Source organism: Phycodurus eques, chromosome 2, assembly GCF_024500275.1.
Source record: "Phycodurus eques isolate BA_2022a chromosome 2, UOR_Pequ_1.1, whole genome shotgun sequence".
Lineage (NCBI taxonomy): Eukaryota > Metazoa > Chordata > Actinopteri > Syngnathiformes > Syngnathidae > Phycodurus > Phycodurus eques.
This window is the reverse complement of record NC_084526.1, coordinates 24,850,105-24,869,485: the sequence shown is the minus strand read 5'-3', so window position 1 is coordinate 24,869,485 and position 19,381 is coordinate 24,850,105. Positions and strand designations below refer to the sequence as shown.

Genomic DNA, 19,381 nt, shown 5'->3' with positions numbered 1-19,381 from the left:
GGGTTTGCTCGGAGATTACAGTGGGTCAATTACAATTATACACAAACAGCCATAAAGAACAAATTTCTTATGTGCTTAAATTGCTGGCCTTTAACCTCGACACATTCCTGTTGTACAGAAATCATTTGTAGAGCCACAGAGGACAAACATTAACATTATCCTTGCTTTGATATTTGAATAATAATTTCATGGGCTGTAACAAGGTCGAGTATCTGAGATGTTCTTGCAAATAACAGATGAAGACGTTTCTGAGAAGTGTGGCGTGTTGTGTATACAAACAAACATGCTTGGGCACATGTAGGACCTGGTGTAAAGATGTCTTTTTATTAGACGAGCTGTTTTTGTTCATTTTCTAGGTTAGACAATGTGATTTACAGCGAATAACATTTTTTAAATTGTTCTATAACATTCAGGATTTTGTTGAACAAAACAACCACGAAGTCAATGCTATTTCATTTAAAAAAAAAAAAAAACATACATACAAAACATACAAAGTTACTCAGAATAGTGTAGCAAATGATTATGTAAGAATTGCCTACCAATGTAGTTGTTTGAAGGTATATTGCCATTTACTCTATACACCTTTCATTTCAAGATGCGCTGCATGTTATAAATACGGTTGAGGTCAGGGGATAATGTTGGCGACTCTGAATTTTTCTGTGTTCGACATGGTTGCGCATGAGCTGTTTTTGTTCATTTTCTGAGATAGTCAATGCAATTTATAGTGACTAACATTTTTGATAACCTAAAATGACATTAACTTCTATCCACCCATCCATTTTCTGAGCCGCTTCTCCTCACTAGGGTCGCGGGCGTGCTGGAGCCTATCCCAGCTGTCATCGGGCAGGAGGCGGGGTACACCCTGAACTGGTTGCCAGCCAATCGCAGGGCACATAGAAACAAACAACCATTCGCTTTTTTTAACAAAACAACAATGCCAGTATTTCTATTTGAAAAAATTCCTAACAGTCTTCCAAATGATTATGCACAGCAGTTTAAAAAACAAACCAGTACTATGACAATAATGAGAACTTTTATATAACTCAATCCAAGCAACGCAAGTATGCCTGAATATTATTAGATTCTCAACGCTATCACTGTTTGACTACTTGCTTATTTAAATTGAGGGTCCCATATACACTTTTACAGTTTACCAGATTGCCTCAAACTTGGTAAGTGGTGTTAGAAGTCGAAGTTGCAAGTTTACAGTTTACTCCAAGTTCATTCATTAATTCATTTTGCATATCATTAGGGTTGCAGGCGTCCTGGACCCTATCCCAGCTATTTTCGGGCAAGAAGCGGGGTACACCCTGAACTGGTTGTCAGCCAATCGCAGGGCGCATGTAGACAAACAACCATTCGCACTCACATTCACACCTATGGAAAATTTTGAGTCTTCAATTAACCTACTGTGCATGTTTTGGGGATGTGGGAGGAAACCGGAGTACCCGGAGAAAACCCACGCAGGCACGGGGAGGACATGCAAACTCCACACAGGCGAGGCCGGATTTGGACCCTGGTCCTCAGAACGGTGAGGCAGATGTGCTAACCAGTCGGGCACCGTGCTGCTTACTCTAAGTTCTGTAGCTTTTTTTTTTACCTGCTCCTCTTCTCACCAGCACACTTATGTCTCTTAACCTGATACTGATGACAGAATCTTTCATCACACACACTGCAACTGAACGGTTTCTCACCAGTGTGTGTTCTCATGTGTTGAATCAATTTGGAACGTTCATTGAAGTGTAAGGTGCAGATTGAGCAGGCAAAGGGTTTTTCTCCAGTGTGTGTTCTTGTGTGTAAGTTTAAATGTGCTTGACGAGCAAATCTTTTACTGCAAACTGAGCAGGCAAAAGGTTTTTCTCCAGTGTGCGTTCTCATGTGATTTGTTAAAATAAACTTTTGTGTTACTTTAAGACCACACACTAAGCAGGAAAAAGGTTTCTCCCCAGTGTGTGTTCTTGTGTGTCTTCTTAAATATCCCTTTACAGAAAATGTTTTACCACACACTAAGCAGGCAAAAGGTTTTTCGCCAGTGTGCGTTCTTGTGTGTATTTGTAAATGCCCCTTTATAGAAAATCTGCTACCACAAACTGAGCAGACAAAAGGCTTCTCTCCTGTGTGCGTTCTCATGTGATTTGTTAAACTAAACTTTTGAGTTACTCGAAGCCCACAAACTGAGCAGCAAAAAGGTTTCTCTCCAGTGTGTGATCTTGTGTGTATGTTCAAATGTCCCTTTCGGGTAAATCTTTTCCCACAGTCTGAACAGCTGAACGGTTTTTCTTCTTCATGACTTCTTATGTGAACTTTGAAATCCCACTTTGAACTAAATGTTTTCCCACACTGCGAGCATTTCCGGTGTGTGTCGTCAGTGTGACATGTCATATAACCTTCAGAATGTTGATCACCAGTGTCATCAGATTGTGATGTTAAGTCGTCACTGTCTGATAGTGGAGCTATGAGGCAGTCTGCTTGTGACCCTCCGCAGTGTTCTCCATCACCTTCACCATCATCTTCACTCTTCACAACAATCAAGGGAAACTTAATTATATCAACCTCCTCTTCTTTAACAAAGGGGACCCCTGGCTTGTCCTCTACTGCTTTTATGTGGGTTTTTTTTCGCTCTTCTTCTTTAATGTGAGAGTGCTCTAGCTCCCGCTGTTCAGCACTGGAGTTCCACTCATGCTGTTCAGCATGAAGATCTTCACTGACATCTGCAGGACACAGAGAAAAAAAAAAAAAAACTTCAGTCAAGCTTGGCTTAGTCAAGTCTCATGTTGTGACTTTTATGTTGTGTTATTGATTGTGTTTATTAAGAACGTATAATTATGGGGTTCAAGAATCATATTTATGTTCCTTTCAAAGGCGTTTGGGCAGTTCAATAATTAGAAATACAAAATCAGCATTAAAAACAATTGCTGTTTTTCATCGTAATGCAAAAAAACAAACCTCAAATTAGCTGCAGTCACGCCAATTCTAAAATAAAAACAAACAAAACTGAACTCAACCTCAACATCATTAACAGTTTTCGTGCAATATATAGCCTCCTCTTTCTATCAAAATTTCCGGAACATAGTAGTATTATCCACCTCATACCCTACCTCACTTAATGATATGTATGAGAAATTTCCATCTCGATTTATAACATAAAAACGCGAGAAAAAAAGCTCTTCTTCAAGTCACAAATGACATATTTTTTTTCTATGGACTCGGACACCTCAACATTTTCATCATGCTTGACCTCACAGCTGTCTTTAAAACAATCAAGCGTTCAATTCACCGCTCCTATCTGGAAACCCGCTACCAAATCACTGGCACAGCCCTCTCCTGGGTGAGAGATCACTTCACAAACAGACAGCAATTCATCCACATCAGCCAGAGCAGGTCAAAACCACTGGCTGCGTTGAGGAAAAGTCTGGAAGATCTTTTTATAAAACACAAGTTCTCTTCAGAAAAATGTTGTTTCACTTGATTCATTTTCTTTAGCAGATATTGCCCATTTAGTACTTAAACGTCATGGGTGCCAATAATCGTGAGCACGACTAACACTGACATTCCCAAAAGTTCAACTTTCTTTATTTATCTCAGATATTTTATTTATTATTCTACTTTACAATGCCAATGTTTTTAGAATGGAAAGTTAATTGTTCTTACAAAGGATGTATGTGAATTATTAAGATCTATAATAGAATTACATCAGTTGCATAAAAAACATCAACGATATGATCGTTTATCATGATCGTTTTTGGGAAAATTGAACCCACAATCTCAGAACTGTGAGGCTGATGTGCTAACCAGTCGGCCACCATTCCCCATCAAATGATAACCCCATTTAAAACAAAAAAAAAACAAAACAAACCTTGGAATCCACTGTTCCAAATTATTCACAAAACAGAGTTTGAATTTTTGTATAGCTTGTAAAGAACAGAAAATAGACATTTGTTGAATTTTGAGCATTAGGAGGTAATGTTTACAGAAATCAAAAGCTATTTCAATCAAAAAACATCTTAACTGGTCAAGTTATTACATTACATTATTATATAGTATAGGACCCATTATTTGACAGCAGCTTCACAATTCTTACATGCCCTCAACTTGTGATTTATTTATTTTTTTAAAGAGTTTGCTTGAATTTCATTGCAGGATGTCAGAATCGCCGCCCAAAACTGCTGCTTGAGTGTGAACTGCCTTCCACCCTCATAGATCTTTTGCTTTAAGATGATTCAAAGGTTCTCAACAGGTTTGAGGCTGGGGGAGGATAGGCCCACGTCATGAGTTCCTCTCCTTTTATGCCAATGGAAGGCAATAATGCAGATGTATTCAATGCAGCATGAAATTGTGAACTGATGAGTACCATGCAACCCTGGTTAATCCACAAGAATGGAGTAGTGAATGGTTGATGGTAGGCCACCATGTCCCAGCCATGTTTGCAAGAAGGTGGAAGAGTCAAGTTTTTTCGGCCAGTGTCATGAGGACAGAACTGGTCAGCCTCATTAGGATCCCTGAAGGTGTGAAATTTTTATCTGAAAGGTATGTGGTGTTTCTGACTGACCACTTTTTTTCCATGGTACAAAATGAAGAAAGTGCTTTCCAGAACAAAATCATCTTCATATACCATCTCATGCCGCCAGGCATACCTCTGCATCATTGCCTTCTATGGGCATAAAAGGGGATTAACTCGTGTTGCCCCCACCCTCCCTTGAGTTCAACCCTACTGAGAACACCTGTAGCATTCTCCAGCAAAAGATCTATGAGGGTTGGATGCCGTTCACATCAAAATAGAAGCTCTGGGAACATAAACAAAAATAGAAACGTGGGACACAAAGTTTTGACATCTTTGGTTTACGTCCCTGGGCTGGATTGCTGTTTGATTATTGATAGATTTTAGGTGTTGTCTAGGCTTTCCATGACTTTTTGCACCTCTCTTTTTTCATGTATTCAATACTTTTACCCTGTGTCATTTCACATTTTTACACACAACTTAATTTCTGATCTTATTTGTTCTGCTTTCTTTGTATGTATTGATTACTTGGGTTGTTCCCAACATCTGGTGACATTTTCAGGTCAATAGCACCTTTGGAAGTATATTTAGTGGGACAAATGGTGACGTGTTAAATACTTATTTCAGCCGCTGTATAAACAAACAACCATTCACACTCAGATTCACACCTACGGACAATTTAGAGTCTTCAATTAACCTACCATGCATGTTTAGGGGGATGTGGGAGGAAACCCACGCAGGCACAGAAAGAACATGCAAACTCCACACAGACGAGGCCGGATTTGAACCCAGGTCCTCAGAACTGTGGGGCAGATGTGCTAACGAGTCTTCCACCGTGCTGCCCGCTCTAAAATATCTTGACAATTTTCTTATTTCATGATACCTGTGATATTGTCAATGCCTCCAATAACAGATGTTACAAAGCAGTGCCACAGCAATATGGATCCTCCACCATGCTTGACTGATGGCAGTGTTCTTCTCCTTAAAGGCTGCACTGCGCCATCTGTAAACATACTGTTTGTGTGCATTGCTAAAAAGATCTATTTTTGTTTCATCTGTGCATTAAATATTGTTTGTCATTTGCTCTTTTCTTTATAAAACAAGTTCTCTACAGAAAAATGTTGTTTCACTTGATTCATTTTCTTTTGGAGATATTGCACATTTAGTACTTAAACCTCATGGGTGCCAATAATCGTGAGCTCAACTAACACTGACATTCCCAAAAGTTCAACTTTCTTTATTTATCTCAGATATTTTATTTATTATTATACATTACAAGGCCAATGTTTTTAGAATGGAAAGTTAATTTTTCTTAAAAAGGATGTATCGATCCTTTTCTCCTTCTTTAGTGTCCAACCTGCCATACATGTCATCATATGCCTCTTGTTTGGCCTTTGCCACCTCTACCTTTGCCCTGTGTCGCATCTCAATGTATTCCTTTCCCCTCTCCTCGGTCCTCTCAGTGTCTCACTTCTTCTTAGCTAATCTTTTTCCTTGTATGAGTTCCTGTACTGTGAGGTTCCTCCACCAAATACTCTCCTGCCTGCCTCTCTGATCACCTTGGCTGCAGTGGTCCAGTCTTCTGGAAGCTCCTCCTGTCCACCGAGAGCCTGTCTCACCTCTTCCCGAAAAGCTGCATAACACTCGTCCTGTCTCAGCTTCCACCACATGGTTCTCTGCTCTGCCTTTGTCTTCCTAATCTTCCCCCCCACCACAAGTCATTTTACACACCACCATCCTATGCTGTCTAGCCACACTCTCCGCTACCACTAACTTACAGTCTAGAACCTCCTTCAGATTACATCGTCTGCACAAGATGTAATCCACCTGCGTGCTTCTACCTCCCCTCTTGTAGGTCACCCTATGTTCGTGCCTCTTCTGGAAAAAAAGTGTTCACCACAGCCATTTGCATCCTTTTTGTAAAGTCTACCACCATCTGTCCCTCCAAGTTACTTTCCTGGATGTCGTACTTACCCATCACTTCTTAATCACCCCTATTTCCTTCCCCAACATGTCCATTACAATCTGCACCAATCACGACTCTCTCTCTCTCTCTCTCTCTGGGATGCTCAGAACTACTTCGTCTAGATCCTTCCAGAATTTCTCTTTCACCTCTAGGTCACATCCTACTTGTGGGGCATAGCTACTAATCACATTACACATAACACCCTCAATTTCAAGTTTCAGCCTCATCACTCGATCTGATACTCATTTCACCTCCAAGACATTCTTAGCCAACTCTTCTTTTAAAATAACCCCGACTCCATTTCTCTTCCCATCTACACCATGGTAAAATAATTTAAACCCTGCCCCTAAACTTCGAGCCTTACTGCCTTTCCACCTGGTCTTCTGGACACACAATATATCAACCTTTCTCCTAATCATCATGTCAATCAACTCCCGAGATTTTCCTCATAGTCCCAACATTCAAAGTCGCCACATTCAGTTCTAGGCTCTGTGCTTTCCCCTTCTCTTTCTGCCGAAGAACCCGCTTTCCACCTCTTCTTCTTCGACTTCGACCCACAGTAGCTGAATTTCCAAAGGCGCCCTGCAGGTTGACGGCGCCGGTGGCGGACGTTGTTAACCCGCGCCACGACCGATCCGGTATGCAATTCTTAGGATGAACGCTCATATTTGTTTGGCAAAGTTTTAAGCCGGGTGCCCTTCCTGACGCAACCCTCTGCATTTATCCGGGCTTGGGACCGGCCTACAGTTTGCACTGGCTTGTGCCCCTCATAGGGCTGCATTCCCCTCAGACCTGACTAACCTCCTCAATCCCCATTCCCCCACTCGCCACCTCCGCTCTGCTGATGCTAACCTTGTCACCATTGCCGCTGGAACTCCCTTCCCCTTGACATCCAAGCGCTTTTGAAAAAAAAAAAAAACGCAGCTTCAAAAAATAAACAACGACATCGACTAATATATTGGTGACGATTTTGATCACCGGCGTAATCGTGACTAGTCGAATAATCTTGGCAGCCCTCGGTGAAAAGCATAAAATGCCAAGACTTCTCACTAACAGACAAACAGCTACGGATGTTCTCAGTGGCAACATGGAAGTGCCATGGAACAGTTGAATTCAAATATTGAAAAATTGTGACAATTGTATTGTCATACATAATTTTGTTTTAAAATGTTGCATATCTGGCCATCAGTGTAAATTGTGACCAGTTGTATTTAAACATCTGAAAGTTATTTTTTTTATGTTATATCAACGATAATTTCAACGTAGGCCATGATCTGCAAAACAGACAAACAAAATGGCGAGTGAAAATGTCATGGTGTAACAATGTGCCCGGGTGATGGGAGGGGATTCCATTATTAAATAATGAGGATTAAGGATGGATGAGAATTCCGTTGTTAAATAAACACAGGAATATATATATTTTTTTAAATTAGAAAGTAGTAACTAAACAAGTGAGCGTTAGAAGGGAACAAACCTGGATTGTGTAACAAAAGTGGAGGCTTCATGAAAAGAGCGTCGAGTAGTTGACGTTCGTTCTCGTCTTTGATTTGAGAAAGTTCCACCTCGTACTCTTCTTTCACACTTTTTGCACACATTTCCCCCCAAAAAATAATCACAACACTTGAGAGTTGCTAATGAATGCGTCGCTTTCTATTCAGCTAAGCTAAGTTAACTGGATAAGCTTTCATTAATGATGTTTTACTCCAGGAAAGTAGTGATGGAGACGTTCTGTGTCGAGGCTTGACTGCATTCAGTACAAATTCAAGAAGAATTTTGAAGGAGGCTCAAGTGGTTACCACAAAACGCAACGTGCTGTGGAAGACTGGGGGTAAAACTTTATTCAGCAAACACAATAACAGTACGGCAAAGGCGAAGGGACGAAATTCGTCGCAGCGATGTGGGAGAAAAAAAGCATACCCAAATTTTCGAAAACGCAGTAGCTGTACAAACTGGACAACATTCCAGCGATATTGCGGTTATCTGCAACAACACATGTTTACCACTGCAATAAACCTGTTTACGAAAACGTTATAAAAAAAATGTCTCCTTTTCACTTAGACCACAATAATAAATGCAAATAGTGATACCATTCATGATTTGGGGCGTCCCTCTAACTTAGAGACAAAGTACATAGTAATACCCCTCATTCACCCAGTCACGATAAATGGACTTAAAAAATAACAATGTATTTGTGGTGGTGGTTTGATATAATTCCCCCCGCGGAACTTAGGGTCGATTAATGTGTTCAACACGTTTGGTGTGTGTGCCGGACTTCCGGGTTCTTCCTAAACTCCCGTTTTCTCTCTCTCTCTCTCTCTCTCTCATTCTCTCTCTCTCTCTCTCTCTCTCTCTCTCCCAGCCACTTCATCCAGCTCTTCCGGGGGATCCCGAGGCGTTCCCAGGCCAGCCAAAGGACGTAGTCTCTCCAGCGTGTCCTGGGTCATCCCCGGGGTCTCCTCACAGTGCCCTCACCAGGGAGGCGTCCAGGAGGCATCCGAATCAGATGCCCCAGCCACATCATCTGGCTCCTAACGATGTGGAGGAGCAGCGACTCTACTCTGAGATCCTCCTGGATGACCGAGCTTCTCACCCTATCTCTAAGGGAGAGCCCGGACACTCTGCGGAGGAAACAAATTACGGCCGCTTGTATCCAGGATCTTGATCTTCGACCCACAGCTTGTGACCATAGGTGAGGCTGGGAACGTAGATCGACCGGTAAATTGAGAGCTCTGCCTTTCGGACCCCCTCTACACCTCGGCTGCGCCTTGAAATTCTGTCCATAAAAGTTATGAACAGAATCTGTGACAAAGGGCAGCCTTGGCGGAGTCCAACCCTCACCAAGAACGAGTCCAACTTACTGCCGGATATGCGGACCAAACTCTGACTCCGGTCGTACAGGGACCGAACAGCCCGTATCAGGGGGTTCGGTACCTCATACTCCCGAAGCACCCTCCACAGGACTCCCCGAGGGACACGGTCGAACGCCTTCTCCAAGTCCACAAAACACATGTAGACTGGTTAGGCCAACTCCCATCCACCCTCGAGGACCCTGCCAAGGGTGTAGATCTGTTCCACGGCCAGGACGAAAACCACACTGCTCCTCCTTAATCTGAGATTCAACTTCCCAACAGAGCCTCCTCTCCAGCACCCCTGAATATACCTTACCAGGGAGGCTGATGAGTGTGATCCTTGCTAAAATCATTTAAGTTCATTTTTTTCCTCATTAATGTACACACAGCTGTGCACACCATATTGACAGAAAAAAATGTAATTGTTGAAATTTTTTAAGATTTATTAAAAAATAAAAACTGAAATATCACACAGCCATAAGTATTCAGACCCTTTGCTGTGACACTCATGTATTTAACTCTGGTGCTGTCCATTTCTTCTGATCATCCTTGAGACGGTTCTACACCTTCATTGGAGTCCAACTGTGTTTGATTATACTGCTTTGATTTGATTAGGAAAGCCACACACCTGTCTATATAAGGCCTTACATCTCACAGTGCATGTCAGAGCAAATGAGAATCATGAGGGCAAAGGAACTGCCTGAAGAGCTCAGAGACAGAATTGTAGCAAAGCACAGATCTGGCCAAGGTTACAAAAAAAATGTCTGCTGCACTTATGGTTCCTAAGAGCACGGTGGCCTTCGTAATCCTTAAAAGGAAGACGTTTGGGACGACCAGAACCCTTCCTCGAGCCGGCCGTCCGGCCAAACTGAGCAATTGGGGGAGAAGAGCCTTGGTTAGAGAGGTAAAGAAGAACCGAAAGATCACTGTGGCTGAGCTCCAGAGATGCAGTCGGGAGATGGGAGAAAGTTCTAGAAAGTCACTGCAGCCCTCCACCAGTCGGGGCTTTATGGTAGAGTGGCCCAACGGAAGCCTCTCCTCAGTGCAAGACATGAAAGCCGGCATGGAGTTTGCTAAAAAAAAAAAAAAAAAACACCTGAAAGACTCCAAGATGGTGAGAAATAAGATTCTCTGGTCTGATGAGACCAAGATAGAACTTTTTGGCCTTAATTCTAAGCGGTATGTGTGGAGAAAACCAGGCACTGCTCATCACCTGTCCAATACAGTCCCAACAGTGACGCATTGGCACTAAGTGCATTAAAACCTTTTACAAGTGAACATAATTTGACCTTGTCTAAACATTTGAATGCACATATGACATGCGCGCGTTTATGCGCGTATGCGTGCGCTTGCGCGCGTGTTTGAGAGTGAAAGCGTGTGTGTGTGTGTGTGCGTATGTGTGTGCGGGTGTGTGTGTGAATGAGAGGGGGGAGAGCGAGCCAATCTTTTCAAGGGTGAAAAAAAGTAACTTGTAGGTTACCTTTGGCTGTGGTGAAGGTTCCGCACATCTTAGTTCGAAGGTTTATGCTTTATAAAAAAATCTATTGCACGTTTGTTAATGTCGATTCGCATGTTCGCGACCGTAGCACGTATTGTAGTTTGTCCAAGTGGAGTTTCCGTTCCACTTCCGGATTCGACATCCGTTTACGTTTTGCTTCACCACACGCACTTCCCTAAGTATTTGTTTCCTGAATTAGTACTGGACGTACGAAAGCTTTGACATAGTTTGTCCCAATACTATTTGACTTGTGCAAAAGAGCTTTAATTACATCTTCGTTTCTAGATAAACTCGTGTCGGTGCACGAGAATCTTCTCTTAGCTTAGCTTGCTAGCTGCCAACAAGGTTTGAGGAACGCTGTCAACACATCGGAGATCTAGAGTGAGTGCAAAGTGTTGTGACCATTGTGTTATAATGTGTGCGAAAAGGGTGAAAGACAATTACAAGGAACCTTCGCGAACTAGAGAGGAGAACGAGCGACAACGTCAACCTTTCAAGAAGCCTCAAGCCGTGTTGCACAATGCAGGTTTGTTCACGTCTTACTTAAAATTGATTTAGTAACTACAATTATTCACCACAGTCCTGTGTTTATTTCTTCATTCTCATGTGTGAAGTCGAACAACCGGGCACCATAAGGCGTCACCAACGCCACCTTACAAACCGTGTGCTGTACGTAACGTGTTTTTAACATACTCGGCCAATAAAGATCATCCTGCAGTCGGATCTCCAACTCGGCAAGGCAGACGAATCTTACAAGCCCGACATAGAATTCACGCTATCTGCCTCTCACATAACACACTACCTGTACAGTTACAAGTTTTGTTGCACGTTTGTAACGCTGCGAAGCACTGGCAGCACTCAACTCTGGCCTTATGTGTTGCGAGCTTTATAAATTACGACTCAGTGGAAATTGTACACGACGTCACCACACGGCGTCTCACTCCCGACACTGTAAATCGTCTTTGCTCAACTTAAAAACAAAGTAACAATTTACATTGATTCATGTAACGTTATCTCTACTTAGCTATATTAGTCTTGCTGCATGTACTCAACACTAGCTGAATTGAAATACCTTCAAAATATCTGTGGATATTTCATCTTTTTTCTTTCTTTCTTTCTTTTTTAAAACTTGAAGCCAACACCTATTTTGACAGCGTGCGGCCAGCATTCAAAAACAAAGCATTTTTGAAAAAATAAAAACGTTTTTATGCTGTATGCACCATAGGGCAATCCTAATAATACGACTGTAACGGCTAAATCCAACTTGAAGCCACTGAGGGTTTTAGTAGACAGGCAATGTTTGTCGCGCTTGCTCGATTTCGTGAAACAAGTCCCTGATCGTCCTTGCTTTTATGTGTCTTTATTTCTCACCCTCAGTGCTCTTCCAAGTGCCGCATGGCATTCAATACTGTGTCCAAATGGTGCATGAAAAACTGGATGCGCTCCCTCAGTGTACACAACCTCGAAAGAGCACTTCCTACTGAAATAGGCATGTGAAAAGATAAAATGGGGACACCTAGTGGTCAACTTGGTGACAAACATGAAAGTACACGAAATGGCCCTCGCGACTACTTCTGTTATTTAAAATGTGAATTTCATGTACAGTTTACGTAATTATTTGTATTCGTGTAAATGAGTTCATACACAAATTTGAAGACACATTTGCAATTGCATAACGTTTTGGCGGTTTCTTGGCATTCGAGACAAATCAGTTTCATCATGTATAGTGGGGCAAAAAAGTATTTGGTCAGCCACCAATTGTGCAAGTTCTCCCACTTAAAAAGATGAGAGAGACCTGTAATTTTCATCATAGTTATACCTCACAGAAAGAGAAAAAATTAGGGGGAAAAATCCAGAAAATCAGATTGTCTGATTTTTAAAGAATCTATTAGCAAATTATGGTGGAAAATAAGTATTTGGTCACCTACAAACAAGATTTCTGGCTCTCACAGACCTGTAACTTCTTTAAGAAACTTTAACTTTTCTGTCCTCCACTCCATTATGAGGGTCATCAACTTTATTCCTCTATAGTTCCCTCAGTTCTGCACATCACCCTTGTTCTTAAAAATGGGCACCAGCACACTTTTCCTCCATTCCTCAGGCATCTTCTCCCGCGCTAGCATACTGTTGAACAAACTGGTCAAAAACTCCAAGGCCACCTCTCCTAGATGCTTCCATACCTCCACAGGTATGTCATCAGGACCTAGTAGCGTTCCATTTTTCACCCTCTTTAGTGACTTTCTATCATCTCTCTTACTAATCACTGCTTTCTTTCTGGTCGACCACACTTGCCTCTTCTACTCTTCCTTCCATCTCATTTTCCTCATTCATCAACTCCTCAAAGTAATCTTTCCATCTGTCCAGCACACTACTGGCACCAGTCAACACATTTCCATCTCTATCCTTAATCACCCTAACCTGCTGCACATCTTTCCAATTTCTTTCCCTCTCTCTGGCCAATCTGTACAGACCTGTACTTTTTCCTCCTTCTTTAGTGTCCAACCTGACATAAATGTCATTATATCCCTCATTTGGCCTTTGCCACCTCTACCTTTGCCCTACATCACATCTCCATGTATTCCTTTCTCCTCTTCTCAATCCTTTCAGTGTCCCACTTCTTATTAGCTATTCATATTATTAGCCTCTTTTCTTGTATGATGTCCTGTACTTTGAGGTTCCACCACCAAGTCGGCTTCTCCCCTTTCCTGCCAGAAGATAGACCAACTAATCTCCTGTCTGTCTCTCTGATCATCTTGGCTGTAGTGGTCCAGTCTCCTGGAAGTTCCTCCTGTCCACCGAGAGCCTGTCTCACCTCTTCTCGAAAAGCCGCACAACACTCTTCCATTCTCAGCTTCCACCACATGGTTCTCTGCTCTGCCTTTGTCTTCTTAATATTCATCCACACCACCAGAGTCATCTTACACACCACCATCCTATGCTGTCTAGCCACACTCTCCCCTACCACTACTTTACAGTCAGTAACCTCCTTCACATTACATCGTCCGCACAAAATGTAATGCGTGCTTCTACCTCCGCTCTTGTAGCTGACCCTATGGTCCTGCCTCTTCTGGAAGAAAGTGTTCACTCCAGTCATTTCCATCGTTTTTGCAAAGTCTTCCACCATCTGTCCCTCGAGGTTCCTTTCCTGGATGCCAAACCTACCCATCACTTATTCATCACCCCTGTTTCCTTCACCAACATGTCCATTGCAATCTGCATAAATCACGACTCTCTCTGTCTGGGATGCTCAGAACTACTTTGTCTTGCTCCTTCCAGAATTTCTCTTTCACCTCTCGGTCACGTCCTACCTGTGGGGCATCAGAATCAGAATCATCTTTATTTGCCAAGTGTGTCCAAAACACACAAGGAATTTGTCTCCGGTAGTTGGAGCCGCTCTAGTACAACAGACAGTCAATTTACAGAACACTTTGGAGACATAAAGACATTGACAAAAAACAATTGTGCAAAAAGATGCAGAGTCCTCTAGCACTTGGAGGAGTTCGAATGACTAATATTGCAATAGTCCGGTGCAATGACCATTGTGCAAAGGGCGCTGAGACTTCAAGGAGTGTATGCGGTTTAAAGTGACGAGTAGTGCGATCATCTGGGACAATGTTGGTTGTGCAAATGTTACAGATACTCCTCAATCGGTGTGCAAATGGAGCAGATGCTACTCTGGCATGAGTGGCCAGTATATGCAAATAGTGCAGCATGGCGAGACAACTACAGTGAGTGCACGAGTAATACATAATTGGCCCCACAGAAATGTGACAACGAACTCAAGTCAAAAAAGCGACTAATTACATTTTACAAATTATTTTTTTTCACCCTCAATTTAAAGTTTCAACCTAATCACTCGATTTTACACTATTTTTAAGACGGATGACTTTCCTGACACAACCCTCAGCATTTATCCAAATCTTTTTTAGTCTATATTCAGTTGAATATATTACAAAGACAAAATATTTAATGTTCAAACTGATAAACCTATTTTAAAATCTTCTTATATCTTTATCGTTATCTGAGTGAACACTCCATGAAGTATCGAATGACATCTTCAAGGTCTTTTGATGCACTATGGTGACATAGTTTTGTTTATGAAATCATGAGCCTCTTCACAAGTGAGAATCTTCAAGGGTTTTTTATATATGACGGCTACCGTTGTTGCAAGAGTCATTCCAACAGTGTCCCTTTAAGCCATAGGTGTCAAACACAAGGCCCGGGGGCCAGGTCTGGCCCACCACATCATTTTATGTGGCCTGCGAAAGCGAATCATCTTTCCCAACTTCCGTAATTTTTTTTTATCTGTATAAAAATTTCAAATTGTCCTAGTTAATAAATACTTACGTTGTGATATTTTTTTCCAAAACCCTTTTGACAGTAACTTCCGCAATTGTTGAACAAGCTACTATCCTTGACTTCTGATGTTAAAACCATCAATTTGTTGTGTACTGTAAATGTAATGATTTGATGAGGTGATTAAACAATTATATGGTTTCACAGTCATAACGGCCCTCTGTGGGAAACCGTAACTATAATGTGGCCCACGACAAAAATGAGTTTGACACCCCTACTTTAAGCCATTCAGAAGTTGACTTGCTGGTGTGTTTTGGATTGTTGTCTTGCTGCAGAACCCAAGTGCGCCTCAGCTTGAGGTCACGAACTGATGGCTGAACATTCTCCTTAAGAATTTTCTGGTAAAGAGCAGAATTCATGGTTCCATCAATCACAGCAAGTCATCCAGGTCCTAATTAACAGTCTCTTCCTTATTGTTGAGTTATGAACACAGACCTTAACTGAAGCAAGGGAGGCCTGCAGTAGATGTTGTCATGGGTTCCTTTGTGACCTCCTGGATGAGTAATTGCTGTGCTCTTGGGCAAATTTTTGTAGGCCGGCCATTTCTGGAAAAGTTCACCAATGTTCCATGTTTTCTCCATTTGATGATAATGGTTCTCACCATCGTTTGCTGGAATCCTCAGGTTTTCGGAATGGCTTTGGGACCCATTCCAGACTGATAGATGTCAATTACTTTATTTTTCTGGTGTTTTGTTGAAGCTTTTTTAGCTCTTTTGGGTGACTTCATTTTATCAAACATGTTCTATATAAGTGATTTTTTGATTGAACAGGTCTGGAGTTAATCGAGCTTGGGTGTGATCATTGAAAAAGAAACAAAAAATGTGATTAGCCACAGTTAATTCATGATTTAACAGGTAGCTTTGAATCGTTTTTTTTCCTTAATAAATAAAATCACCAATTAAAAACTGATTTTATGTTTACTTAGGTTATCTTTGTCTGATATTTTCATTTTCTTGATGATGAAGTGGGGAAACTATGCCAAAATGTATGAATTTGAGGAGGGGCCAATACTTTTTTTTTTTGTTTACACTTTTTCTTTTTGTCATTGATTTGTAGACCAAAATTGAATTGTATATATGGCATCATCAGTATGTAGCATAGTCTTTTCGGTTTAGAAGTCTCAAAGCATCTAATATTAGTTGCAAAATGTTTGCGCAATAAGATATATAATCCATGAACGCGGTCAACGTCGTACTGTCGAGCAGCACTGAGTCTGGTTGCTTGTTGTTCATTTGCAAATATACACTCTCATCTTGTGGCCCTTTCTGTCCTCTATCTATCAATCTAAATATACAATGATGTGTCAGGTACAAAAGATATTCTGTTATGAGTAATAAATACAACAATTTGTAACATAGTGAATTACACTGTTAGAGATACTCGGTTTTCGTGTTTGATAATTAATGCTATCTTTGTCTAGTAATTAAGTTTATTAGATAATTGAATTGATATAACTGATTATACAAAATCTGTTTTGGTACTGTCAGGTTCACACTTTCAGTTCTCAATAAATGTGGAGTCATCTGGTCAACAAGGTGTCGAGAATTTTCATGAGCAGAAGGTGTTGCGCTTAATGCCTTCGTCTGCAGTGAACATAAGGAGGGCAGGACAAAAGCATTTTTGGATAAAATACATGTCAAATTATGTTAGTAATATTAATTTATTTTGTTATCAATAAGACGCAATGAGCAATTATTTTATTAGATAAATGAATAAAAAGCAAATCAAATGAATACATGCATGCAAAATAGTTTATTGTACTCATAAAATAATTAATTCTCATCTTGCATTTTCATTATTTATAAATGCATTACAGGTAATGCACCAATTATTTAAATTAAATAAAACAAAAATTTCAAAAATTCAAAAAAAATTTTAAGGTCAAAAATTCCTTAAACACACTCCTGAACCTTGTGGAAAGCCTTTTCAGAAGAGTTAAAGCTGTAATACAGTCCCCTCCAAATGTATTGGAACGGCAAGGTCAATTCCTTTGTTTTTTGTTGTATACTGAAGGCATTTGTGTTTCAGATCAAAAGATGAATATGAGACAAAATTTCAGAATTCCAGCTTTCATTTCATGGTATTTACATCGAGATGTGTTAAACAACTCAGGACAGAACACCTTTTGTTTGAAGCCACCCACTTTTCAAGTGAGCAGAGGTATTGGAACAGTCATTATTAAATTAACTTAAAGTGAATAACATTTAATATTTGGTGGCATAACCCTTACTTGCAATAACTGCATCAAGCCTGCGACCCATTGACTTCACCTGACATTTGCACCTATTCCTTTCTACAAATTCAACATTTTCACCGGTGAAAGTGTGACAACTCGCAGCACCGATGTACTCTTTTGACAATGAAATGGATAGTGCTCTGCAACCTACTCAGTAAGGCATTCACTCAAACCAAACTCACGGTAATGATGAGGGTTGGAGGCAGGAGTACCCGGAGAAAACCCACAAAACCAAGTAGGGGGATTTTAGAAAAGGAACTTTGACAGAAACCTAAATATGATTGTCAAACTAATAATTGTACATGTTGCTGATAAACATTGCCAAAAACGATATAAACGATAATACACAACATCAACGTCACAACATACGACTTGACTGAGCAAAGCTTGACTTTACCAAACTATGTGTGTTTGTCTTGTTATGTCCTGCAGATGTCAGTGGAGAAGATCTTCATCCTGAGCAGCAGGAGTGGAACTCCAGGGTGGAGCGGGAGGAGCCAGAGCCCTATCACATGAGAAATGAAGATGAATTAGAGCTACCCTTAATTAAAGTGGAGGTGAAGGAGACAGAGCTGCCCCACATTAAAGAGGAAGAGGAGCCAGTGCCCCTCCACATTAAAGAAGAGGAGGAGGAGGAAGATATCGACAACTTTCCATTGACAATTATTGTGAAGGGAGAAGATGATAAAGAAGAAGAAGGTGATGGAGACCCCTGTGGACGATCACAAGCAGACAGCCTCTTAGCTCCACGAGCCGACAGTGCCGACATCACGTCAAACTTTCCCGACACTGATGATGAACACCCTGAGGGTGATGACGTGCAATGGAAGTGCTCGCAGTGTGGGAAAACATATGGTTCAAAGTGGGGTTTAAAAGTGCACATGAGAATACACACGGGAGAGAAACCTTTTTCCTGCTCACTTTGTGGTAAAATATTCACTCAGAAGGCACATTTAATAGCACACACAAGAACACACACTGGAGAGAAAGCTTTTGTCTGTTCAATCTGCACCTTAAGTTTCAGTGAACGTTCAAATTTAGGTAAACACATGAGAACACACACTGGGGAGAAACCTTATGTCTGTTTATTTTGTGGTAAAAGATTCTCTATAAATGGACATTTAAGAACACACACCAGTACGCATACTGGAGAGAAACCTTTTGACTGTTCAGAGTGTGGCAAACAATTCGCCCGTAAGGCACATTTAAACATACACACAAGAAAACACACCGGAGAGAAGCCTTTTTCATGTTCAGTTTGCGATAAAAGATTTGCTCGTAAGGCCCATTTAAACATACACACAAGAACACACACTGGAGAGAAACCTTTTGCCTGCTCAGTGTGCACCTTAAGTTTCAGTGAACGTTCAAATTTGATTAAACACATGAGAACGCACACTGGTGAGAAACCATTCAGTTGCGGTGTGTGTGATAAAAGTTTCTCTCAAAAGTATCTCGTTACGAAACACAAGTGTCCTGGTGAGAAGAGCAGCAGTAAATGAACCTCCAGGACTTAAAATAAACTGGAAACTTGGGACTTTGAGTTTCTAGGTTGTAAAAGTGCATTTGTGACCCTGAATAAAAAAAATAAATTAAATCGTCAAACAGTGATAACTCTAACCCATTCTTGGGTCCCTTGAAAGGCACTATATAAATGTGAACTTTTAAATGAACTCCATGTAATGAAATAAAAACTCAAACTCTTTTCATAGTTCTTTGTTTTTGAACTGCTGTGCCCAATAATTTGGAACACTGTTGGTGTTGTTGCTGTTGTTATTGTGATGACTTTGTTTCTCAAAGTTAATTTTTTTTATAGAAGCTAACAGTCAGTTATCAATATTACTCATTATAAATCACATTGACGACTTAGAAAAATGAAAATACACAGTTGGTGCATATTCGTTTGTAACCCAGTGTAAAGGTAGAAAGATTAATGGTGTGGCCTCCATCATCCTGTGACCTCAACCCTATCGAGCGA

General features: G+C 41.0%; 2 protein-coding genes across 3 annotated transcripts; one reads left to right on the top strand and one right to left on the bottom strand.

Annotated features, from left to right (window-relative positions):
- Positions 1-504: 504 nt before the first annotated feature.
- Positions 505-12,267, bottom strand: LOC133399022 (gastrula zinc finger protein XlCGF8.2DB-like). 2 transcript variants are annotated; one of them, XM_061670082.1, is made up of 2 exons: positions 12,183-12,267; positions 505-2,711 (listed from the first exon to the last, which is right to left on the bottom strand). In XM_061670082.1, the coding sequence occupies exons 1-2, from the start codon at positions 12,211-12,213 to the stop codon at positions 1,597-1,599; spliced, it is 1,146 nt and encodes a 381-aa protein (XP_061526066.1). In that variant the 5' UTR covers positions 12,214-12,267; the 3' UTR covers positions 505-1,596. The 2 variants fall into 2 exon arrangements, with proteins under 2 accessions (XP_061526066.1, XP_061526065.1); XM_061670081.1 differs by lacking the exon at positions 12,183-12,267 and adding an exon at positions 7,939-8,282.
- LOC133399026 (oocyte zinc finger protein XlCOF20-like) lies at positions 10,954-19,108 on the top strand. The gene is made up of 2 exons (XM_061670087.1): positions 10,954-11,337; positions 17,836-19,108. The coding sequence occupies exons 1-2, from the start codon at positions 11,226-11,228 to the stop codon at positions 18,903-18,905; spliced, it is 1,182 nt and encodes a 393-aa protein (XP_061526071.1). The 5' UTR covers positions 10,954-11,225; the 3' UTR covers positions 18,906-19,108.
- Positions 19,109-19,381: the final 273 nt, after the last annotated feature.

Excerpts from the sequence above, each read along its gene's own strand:
- LOC133399022 (XM_061670081.1), bottom strand. The coding sequence starts at position 8,059 with ATGTGTGCAAAAAGTGTGAAAGAAGAGTACGAGGTGGAACTTTCTCAA. Across the intron at positions 2,712-7,938 it reads ACTTTTGTTACACAATCCAG|ATGTCAGTGAAGATCTTCAT; the intron begins GTTTGTTCCCTT and ends TGTGTCCTGCAG.
- LOC133399026 (XM_061670087.1), top strand. The coding sequence starts at position 11,226 with ATGTGTGCGAAAAGGGTGAAAGACAATTACAAGGAACCTTCGCGAACT. Across the intron at positions 11,338-17,835 it reads AGCCGTGTTGCACAATGCAG|ATGTCAGTGGAGAAGATCTT; the intron begins GTTTGTTCACGT and ends TATGTCCTGCAG.